This window comes from Aethalodelphis obliquidens, unplaced genomic scaffold (genome assembly GCF_003676395.1).
Source record: "Aethalodelphis obliquidens isolate GAN/ISIS:26980383/991018 unplaced genomic scaffold, ASM367639v1 scaffold81, whole genome shotgun sequence".
Classification (NCBI taxonomy): Eukaryota; Metazoa; Chordata; class Mammalia; order Artiodactyla; family Delphinidae; genus Aethalodelphis; species Aethalodelphis obliquidens.
In genome coordinates this window covers 4,008,620-4,018,585 of record NW_020838025.1, presented here as the reverse complement: position 1 = coordinate 4,018,585, position 9,966 = coordinate 4,008,620, and the positions used below count along the sequence as shown (strand labels likewise).

The 9,966-nt window shown below is 46.8% G+C and overlaps 1 protein-coding gene across 2 annotated transcripts in view; it reads right to left on the bottom strand.

Moving 5' to 3' along the window:
• Nucleotides 1-6,670: 6,670 nt before the first annotated feature.
• The window catches only part of CLRN1 (clarin 1), a 38,909-nt gene continuing 35,613 nt past the window's right edge, over nt 6,671-9,966 (bottom strand). Inside the window, exon 3 of one of the 2 annotated variants that reach the window (XM_027092837.1) lies at nt 6,671-6,947. In XM_027092837.1, the coding sequence (XP_026948638.1) occupies nt 6,682-6,947 (266 nt within the window). In that variant the 3' untranslated portion in view covers nt 6,671-6,681. The remainder of the gene's footprint in view (nt 6,948-9,966) is intronic. The other variant, XM_027092836.1, reaches the window with a different exon arrangement.

Below are 9,966 nucleotides of genomic sequence, written 5' to 3'. Positions count from 1 at the left end.
GTCAGCTGGGATATCTGTGAATGAGATGCACAGAGAAAAAGTGAAGCTGTGTCTCCACGTCTTTCTCTCAATGTATCTCCATGTCTTTCTCCCTCTGATTTTAGAAAACAGTAAAATGGGAAAGAAATTGTGAAGGAAGTTTGATCAGTCATTACAAGGCAAGAAATGACACTAAAAGATAACAAGGAATAAAGATGAATGTATGGGACGCAGAATCACATAACCGACCGTGATGGGTAGTTTTGGGGTACCTGCCAAACTCATATCCTCTTCTAGGAGACCTCCCCTCACACACACACACACACACACACACACACACACACTCATCCTCTGGGCCCAGCCCCTCCCTGCCTCTGTGACTCATCTCTCTCTTTCTTCAGTTGCGTGGAGTAAGGATGGGCACGTGACCAAGGGCATCTGGTGCAGAGGCTGGGCTGCATCATTCTGATACTCATTCTCTCTCTCTCTATCTCCCCCTCCTTCCCTCCCTCCCCCACTCCCTCTCACTCATTGGTTCTGGATCTTGGGGATAATGTAGATCCTGCAGATAATGGAGAGCTGGACTTCTCCCCCTCCTGTTTTGAAAAACAAAGAAAGCTGGTATGCAGAGAGAGAGAGGAAAGTGAATTAGAGGTACAGGGAGAAACGGGCCAGAGGCATGTGGCCTTAGACACATACACACACACACACACACACACACAAATACACACAGAGGAGGGTGTAGGAGAGAAGAGAAGGGAGGGGAAGGGCAACCTTGGTCCTACTGGCTTTCCACGAGATCCGCCTCTCCCTGGGGCCGTCCTCGTGTACTAGTGTGATGGCAATGGTTAAGATGTTTTAAGTGGGCTTTTTTTTCTATATTAAATATTCACTGACCAAGATATTAAGTGAAATAGGAAGTTTTCTTTCTTTGGGGGTAAAGAATAGAGGATTAATTGGTATAGCGTAAATATACTTTATGTATTTATATATTTATGAATTTTAAAAAGGAAATAGCATATTTGTGCAGGTGGGAGGACAGTTGTGAAGTTTGCTAGAAAGTGGAAAAAAAAAAAAACCGTGAAGGAAAGAGCTCCCAGTTCTTTTTTTTTAAAATTGAAGTATAGTTGATTTACAATGTCATGTTAGTTTCAGGTATACGGCACAGTGATGCAGTTTTATATATATATATATATATGTATTCTTTTTAAAATTCCTTTCCCTTGTAGGTTATTACAAAATATTGAGGATAGTTTCCAGTGCTATACAGTAGGTCCTTGTTGCCAGTTTCATGTTAATGTGTGTGTGTTGGGTGGAGGGTGAAATATTTCACTGGTTCTATTTGCTTTTCTGCTCTCCTATGTCAGTTTCATTTCTTCACCTGTATTCCAGATACCTCTGCCCAGTCCAGGTAGCTACACATAAGCTTTGGGGAGAAGGGGGTGACAATGGTGGACTTAAAAACTGATGTTAAGTTCAGTAGTCACTAATTTAGGTGTGAAACAGAGTCAGATACATTCTTGAAGAAAAAGTTTGCTTTTGTCTCCAAACTAGTTAGAAAATTCCTAGGGCTGGGGATGGGCAGGAGGGGGAGAGGTCCACCTAGATTAAACCTAGAATCTCTGCTAGACTAAGTACCATCTTTTTCCAGCACCAGAGAATGTTGGGGAAATGAAGGCAGTGCCTGGGTGTCACCCTCATTGCCATCCAGGTGAAGCCTCAGCTGACAGCAGGGAGAGGGCTTCCCATCAGTGTCCTTGCAGGAAGGACTCTGCTCAGGGCCCCGAAGCCTCACTCAGGGCTCGTCTGACCCAGAACTGTGGAAAAATACCTCCTCCAAATGCCCTGACCCCTCAGGAGGGGGAAGTAAGGGCAAGTGGTACTGTGGAAGGGAAAATGGCTGCCTGCCTAGGCACGACCCAGGTGACAGCCCAAACCTGGGCAGTGATGGAAGCCTCCCCCCTCCCTCCTGGCTCTTTCAGATACATTAAAAAACCTTCCTTGGCATTATTTAATTAATTTCACAGTTCTTACAATATTTTGTGAAAAATGAAACTCTAGGATAATTGTTGATTTGGGGGGGGATTTATGTAGTTAAGGAATCGCATCTGATTAGGTGGAGTTTTTACTGCACAAATTTTAAAGCTCTGTCTTTAATAATAAATTGAAGCTTTAACAAGGAAATAAGGATATCGACAGATATTCTTCTCTGCTCTCAACCACAGATCAAGAAAGAATGTTTTTCTGACTCTACATTTCCTCCCCCCATCTTCAATGCCTTACCCGCAGCTAGATCCACTGTAGATGCAAGATAAAACCTTTCTGAATGAATGAAAAGGGGTTTATTAATTGTCCATTGGAAAGAATCCTGAAGGATACCAGAAAAAGCAAAAGTATTTTATTTACTCGTTAGATATTTATGCAGAAAATTCACTCTCTGGTCTTCATTTCCGGGGTGGGGCGTGATGAGTAATGTGGCCAGAGGGCCATGGCTTTGCGGAGGACGACGACGGCATGGGGAGCCACTCAGTGGTGGTGGTAGAGGGTGTACCTGGCCTCAGGCTGTATCTCAAGGGACTTAAAGAGCTTCTCACTGTCATGAAGCAGAACTTTCCTGGAGAGCAGGGCTTTGTTGGCGAGGCTAAGTAGTAACAACCACCCAAACTCAGCGGCTCTACAGAAAGTTTATTTACCACTCTTGTCACGCTCCAGGGCAGGTCACGAAGACTGCCTCTGCTTTGTAGCCTCGCCACTTGGATCCCATGACCTCCAAGCCTGCACTGCCAGGGGAAGGCAGAGCTGGAGCATCGCACGGGAGGGTCTTCAGGACCAGCCCCAAAAATGGCCTGGGTCACTTGAGCCTGTATCCCATCAATCCAGACTCACTCCCATGGCCCCAGATGCAAAGGAGCTGGGAAACGTGCCTTAACTGTGTTCCTAAGAGGAATGGGGTGGGGAGTGCATAGCAGTGTCTGCCACAGAGGGCCAGTGGGGAGGGGGTGACAGCCAAAGATCAGAGTGAAGGGAGCACCTATGTGGGAGCAGATGAGTGTCTACACCAGCTTCTCCTGGGGTGTCTGGCAGGAATGTGCATCAAACATGGTCCTTCCCCACGTGAAGGCCATACTCTTCCTTTTCCTCGGCTAAATGAAAGGATGGCAAGTTAAGTGCAATTAGTGAGCTGGGGCATCTTAGAATGCATACCTGTGAATTAGATGTGATACCCTTTTTTGCACTAGGTAAAGTCCGTGACAAACTGGAACCTGAGGAGGCTGTAACGACAGGGCGAGCGGCTTGTGTGCCCTGAGACTGTGTGTCTCTGTTGGGGCAAGGGCTTGAATTGCTTGAGGGTCCAGACACCTTCTCTGTGCTCCCGCTTACAAACCAGACTGGAGGAGAGAGGGAACAGAGGCTATATCAGGAGCCCCTGAGACTCTCCGCCTCCTCCAGGATTGGATTGCTGGCCCACAGGGAGAAGAGAACTTGTGCCAAGGGAGGGACACACCCAGCTTGCGACTCATCCTGTTCTTTGCGAGTGAGTCGAAGTCCCTCCAACCAAGACTCTAGTAAAGAGATATTACCTTTTAAGACATATGCCTTTTAAAAAATTATTGAAGTGTAGTTGATTTACAATATTGTGTGCCTCTTAATTGTTGGGTGGCTTTCAGAGCACCATAGCTATTCCCCAGGGTCTCTACCGCCATTGTGTGATACTGTCCTGTAGGACCCACAGGGGACACTTTCTGGAGGTTTCTGACAGGGTCATCCAGTTGGCCTTGGGCTCCTTTGGACTTTCCAAACAGGCCAGTGAGTCCCAGCTCTGGGCATGACACGGCAGGGGTGTCTGGTTATCTAAGGGGGTACGGGGGAATCACAGAGTCTGTAAATCAAAGTGTAAGTTTATTGAGTTTGCATTTTTATCAGCAAGAGGGTGTTTTCCTGAGTGGGAATTTTCTCCTGGAAGCCAGGGCCCCAGGCCTGCCCAGCCTTTCTCTCTGTCCTTTAGCTTCAAGGAACAGGTGCCTCTTCTCTAAATTGACCAGCACTGCTCTGTCCCCTGTCACTTGGAGGAGGGGGCTTATCTGCTGAAGCAGACATCTGCCCTGAGCCATGAACGACTGCCATGAGCCATGACGAAGGGGGTTGAGAATGGGCGGACCACCAGATCACACCCCGAGCACCCAAATAGCACAGGCTCCTAACATCTAAATAGAAGGGGTCAGGGGCAGCAAGGCAGTTAGAAAAACAGGGCTGATGGCTTGGGACTGGTCTTGAAGCAGCATTTCTCTAAACCATCACCCTTTTTACTTATACTGGGTCTTGTTAGAAGGGGAAAGGTTGAGGAAAATTGAGAGAGGTTAAGCTCTCTGCTCCCCAGCCTCTCCCTGGCCAGTTGCTTGGGTTTCCATTAGGTACGTGACTGGGACAATACCCACTGTAATGGCAGGCTAGTGTAGTCCTCCTAGCTGGTTCATCCTGGCGCTGCCGCCAGTGTGGACCCCTCCTCCCTCCACCAGAGCTGAGATGGGCAGACCTCCCCATCTCACCTCCCTCCCTGCAAATGGGCCTCCAGAGAGGAGAGGCATTGCCCCGGGGTTGTGTGCTGTGTGAGTCACCAGCCAAAGTGATCAACCTTGAATGCTTGTCAAGTGACGTGAGGGCAGCTGCTCTGAAGGAGTAGACGGGACCTCCAGAGCACAAGACATGTAAACTGTGAAGTGAGCACAGAGGGAAGGTACCCTCCTGTTCCGTGTCCACTGCCAGCTCTGCCCCAAAGGACCCAGCTTTCACAGCTTCTTGCCGTTCTCTCCCACAGCATAACAAGCACCGATGTTCTGGGGGCTGAGGGTGTGTACGGACACTGGGAAAGGAGCCCCCAACCGTGGTGTTGTGTTTGCCGCCCTGCAGCCAGCAGGCGGCCCCGAGTCCCAGAGGGAATGTGAGACAGTGGCTGCCACCTGGGGTGGGAGGTCGGACACAGTGCGATGATTGTTTTCCCGGGGCCTCTGATCCCCACAGAGAACGTCCTGGCCATATCCCTCTTGGAAGTGTTACTCTCAGGCCATGTGTCACAAACGTTTCATCTGAGAGAAGAGAAGGGGACAGCTTAAGTGCTGTCCTCTGAGGGTCCAGGTTGCATCTTCTTGTATTTTTGTGTTCCACCCAGTTTGCGGGGGTTAGCAGTCCTCCTCTACTTCCCATCAGGAAGATTGTTAGTTTGCCTATTAGGTTGTCACTGAGGTTTCAGTTGCCACTCTGAGTCATCTCTGTTTACAGAACAGAGAACAACCAGGGAGTTGTTTTCTGAAGAAGAAAGCTTCGTGTTAGAAGTTTTTCAAAACTCTGAGAACAGAGAGAGGGATCCAGTGGGACTCTGGGGACTTCCAGGGCCTCAGGCCAGTTACCCTTGGCGGTGAAGTTCCTTGTGCTTTCCTGCTCACTCCTAGAGGAGCTGCTCTGAAGAAGCAGACGGGACCACGAGATGCTTCTGTATTTAACTCTTTCGTGAAGACTTCCAGAACTAGGCTCCACTAGCCCGTTACTGAAATAAGCATCCTCTTCATCACTAGACTGACTTGTAGTCTTCTAGAAATTCTCCAGATATATTTCCTGAATGAAGGTAGAGAGACTAACATCTGGAAACGAAGGGAGTGTTCTGATGTCAGCCCGTGGGTTGCAGGTCACCATCAGAGCAAGTTATTTCTCAGGTAGACAGACAGTTGTTTTTTTCTTGTAAATTGTTCCCAAAGAGAAAAAAGTATTTTTTAAAACCAGCACTTTCAAAACCTCTTGTATGGCGGCTGAGTACCGAGCAGCTGTGGTGAGGGGCCTGGCGGTGTGTTCTCTGTCATTCTCTGCCTCTTCCTGAGCGCTTTCTCGAGGGCAGCAGGTGGAGGATAGAGGAACGGTCAGTTCTAGGCTCACTTGTGGCCTTTGGTTAGCGGCAGATCAATTTCATGGGTAATTCAGGAAAAAAAAAAATTGACTTGAGTCATGTTTTTGTGACAGACCAAAACCCAAGATGACAGTGATATCGCTGTAATCCCAGAATGTAATATAATTTCATAATTGGGAATTAGTGCTTGAAAACACTAAAAACTTAGAAGCAACAGCCCCAATGAGTCATTTTGCATCAAGTTTATTAGGAAGAATCATTTTTCACGATTTCTCAGTGGTCCCAGCAATTACGTCTGTTGAAAGTACTGTGTTTCTTCTTTTTTCCTCTTAGAAGTTTATACATTTTGACCAATAGGCATGGATAGTAAGAGTGTGCTTTAAATGACTTTTAAAAAGTGCATTGATACACTTTATCAATGCTCATTTAATGCACTATCATTTTAGGAAAATGATTCCAGCTCTATTTTCTGGTACCTGTGGCAACAAATGTGTAGATATATCAGAAATAGTATTTGTTTGTATTAAAATATATTCCCCATGCCTTCCAATTCCTACCTGATGGAGCAGGCATTTTGCACTCTGGTGTGGATACGGAGTAACAATTTGTCCATTCTAGTCAACTGTCTTGACTACCCGGGCGAAGCAATTTCCCACCAGGTTAAACAACCTTCCAGAGCCTTCTTTCTGCTCCCCTTACTTCCTGGCCTGTATCCTTAGTACGTAGTTTGTAAACATTATCACAGAGGGTTTGGTACTTTAATTTGTGCATCTAAAAGGTTGGACAAAATTAACCATGTTTGCCCTTCAGTACATTAGATCTGCAGCTACGTTAGTTGTCTCTGTGTCTTTAGATTTTGCAAAAGGGAACTGAAATCCAGCAAATCGTATTAGAAGCCCATTCAAAAAGTGAACAAAAAAGCAAATGAAAACCACCCAGAACGATGTGGTGTATTTTTCACTTTGTGTTTTGTAGGCATAAGTCCCTTCTTTGTAATTTGCAATTTTTTCTGAGAGGCGGTGGATTTTCACTTCAGAGGCAAACAGTATCATGACAAGACAGCCGCAGGAGCCTGCAAGAGAAAGAACAAACAGCATGTTGGGACAAATATTTCCTGATTGTAAGGGACAGGAAAGACGGTTTGTGTGCAAGCTAAAGAAAGCCTTTTCCCGTTATCCTCATCTGCATTCTTCTGCAAAAATATATTTCAAATTTTTAATCCCGAGCCTGGTTCTCCAACCAATGGCTGGTAGCGCCCGGGTTATGGTTCTGCGTGAGAAGACTTTCGGGGGTGGTGTGGGTAGAATCAAGCCGATCTTACAGAGACTGGGAGACGTTCCACTTTGCGTGAGGAGAAGGCTGAATTGCTGGGCACCTTAAAAGCACAGTGGTGGGATCAGGCTATAAAGCAGCCACTGCTATGGTGTGGCTTCAAAACTTCACAGGTCATGCAGAATAAAGGGCAGTCATCCAGCCCCCTTGTGAAAGGGCCGAGGGTTTCCTTCAGAAGGCTTACATGGCTTCTCCCCCTCCTCGGGCTCCCACCTGGCCACAGCTGCCCAGATGCGTACCTGAGCAAAGGCAGCCATGGATAAGGTGTCAAGGCGGAGAGTATCTGTTCTCCTTGTTTGTAATAGAACTCAGGATTTTTACCTGGGCGTGTGGCTGACTTGAATGAGGGCTACATTGGTTGAGGGGGGCTGGGATGTAGGGGCCAGAAAGTTTCCTTGAAGTGTGCAGTATTAGGGGCCTGCACTCTCTTTCCCCTGTCCTCCTTCCTGTAGCTGAAATATGGATGCAATGGCTGGAGCACCAGCAGACGTTTTGGACAAGGTGGCCTTAGAAATGGAAGACATGTATTATGGAAAAACAGGAAGGGAGGAATTTTGGATATCAGACATCGGGAGCCACCAGTGTCTTCAGTGGACTTTAACCTCTAGATTTTTGTGTGAGAGAATAATAAACATGTATTTTTTTAACCCATTATTATTTAATTAATTTATTTATTTTCGGCTGTGTTGGGTCTTCGTTGCTGCGCGTGGGCTTCCTCTAGTTGGGCGAGCGGGGGCTACTCTTCGTTGTGGTGCGTGGGCTTCTCATTGCGGTGGCTTCTCTTGTTGCGGAGCACAGGGTCCAGGTGTGCGGGCTTCAGTAGTTGTGGCACGTGGGCTCAGTAGTTGTGGCTTGTGGGCTCTAGACCTCAGGCTCAGTAGTTGTGGCGCACGGGCTGAGTTGCTCCGCGGCATGTGGGATCTTCCCGGCCAGGGCTCGAACCCGTGTCCCCTGCATTGGCAAGCGGATTCTTAACCACTGCGCCACCAGGGAAGCCCTATTATTATTATTATTTTCCCCTTATTTATCACTCATTGGTAACCTACTCTAATCTTAAGTGGTGTGGCTGTGGCCTGGATGAGATCTCTGCAGGACAGGAGCACGTCATATTGAGTGGTGCCTGGAAACTCTAATAGTCCCTCTCCTGTGATGATGGAGAATGAGAGCCCCCCAGATGGGTGGATGGCACGGGGGCAGAAGCAGGTGGCAAGAGGGGCAGAGTCAGGGGCATTGAGGAGAGCTGGGGCTCCCAGGGCTCCCACAGCTACATCTGCATCCTAGGCCATCACAGTGGGGTGCTAGTTAACAGGAAACTTGCTGAGATGGTTTTCAGACTTTGGTCAAACCAATTTGGGTTCAAACCCTGATTCCGCCAGTAGCTATGTGAAAGTCGTCAATTTTAACCTCCAAGCCTCCACTTCCTTGTCTATAAAATGTGGACAATAAAGATGATTCAAGATTAACATTTCGTATTAGAATTGGCACATAGAAGTGCTCACTAACTGGTAGCTGTTCCTCTGGTTTTTATGTATTTTTTCATCTTGCAAGTCTTCGTTCCACCACACGCCAAAAAAACCCCTGAATCCATCAGATAGGCCACGCCAGAGAACGTACTGATACTATAGCGCCTCGTTCCTCCACATGCTCTCCCATTAGGTTTATGACTCCTTGAGGAGGGGTAAGTGCTTTTGCCTTCAATTACAGTTCATTCAAATGCCCTGGGAGCAGCAACATAGTGGCTTAAGTTCCCATTCATTAATTCACTCATTCATTTATTCCATGAGACTTATTACGGGCCAAGCATGGGAATAGTGGTGGAGATTTCAACGTTAAAGAAAATGCAGATGGTTTCTGCTGTAACAGAGAGTATAATCGGGCAGGGAACTCAGATAAAACAGTTGTAAACCAATTGCAGTGGGTGTCATAGTAAGGGAGGTGCAGGTAGTTATTACTGAGTAGGTGGGCAGCATCCTAGAAGGTCCTTTGGAAGTAGTTGTAGGAAAAGTTAGCAAAGGGAGGTTGGGCCGTGTGGGGAGAACGCTCCAGACATGAGGTGCTACCATGCAAATGATGTTCCCATTCCTTTTCCAAAGGCTGGGTTTGGGTTGGTAAGATGGGGGTGGGGTTGGTTTGGGGGTGAGGAGGAAAGGTGAAATTCTATTTCTTCTGTGAGAATTTCACCTGGGACCGGCTCCCGCCACCATCATACATCCCCAAGTAATTAAGTGATATAATTTTCTTGAAACGTCACTTCCCACCAGCCTTGGAGAATATTCCTTTGTAAAAATTGTCAGCCTATTTTTGTATTCTGAGCTTAAAACCAGAGCTCTCCCCTGGCAATACTGTATTATTCCTTTATTGTTAGATCCAACAAAAAGGCTGAGATGCTGTTTTCTCTTTATCTTTTATTTGAAAATTGTGGAGAAAATGCCATTGCTTTTACCATGAGAACCTCTTTGTGTGAGGAGATGGTGAATTTCAGACAGAAGCGAAACACTGTATTTCCCTGGTGCTTGAAAGGAAAATTCAAGCTCGGTTTTCTTTTTCAAGTTGTTAAATATTTTAAAGGTACTGCTTTGTTAAGGAGAAAGCATCACACTGAGACTGCATTTCAAATTCTTAAAGTAAAAGTTGCTTGGGTATCTAAGACCCATAGCCCTTCACTGGAGCTAATACTTCAAGCATGCAAGCTCCCCAAACACGATATAGTTGTTAAGAGGACGGTCTGAGATTCTGCTCTTGGAGTCTGGGGTTGTCCG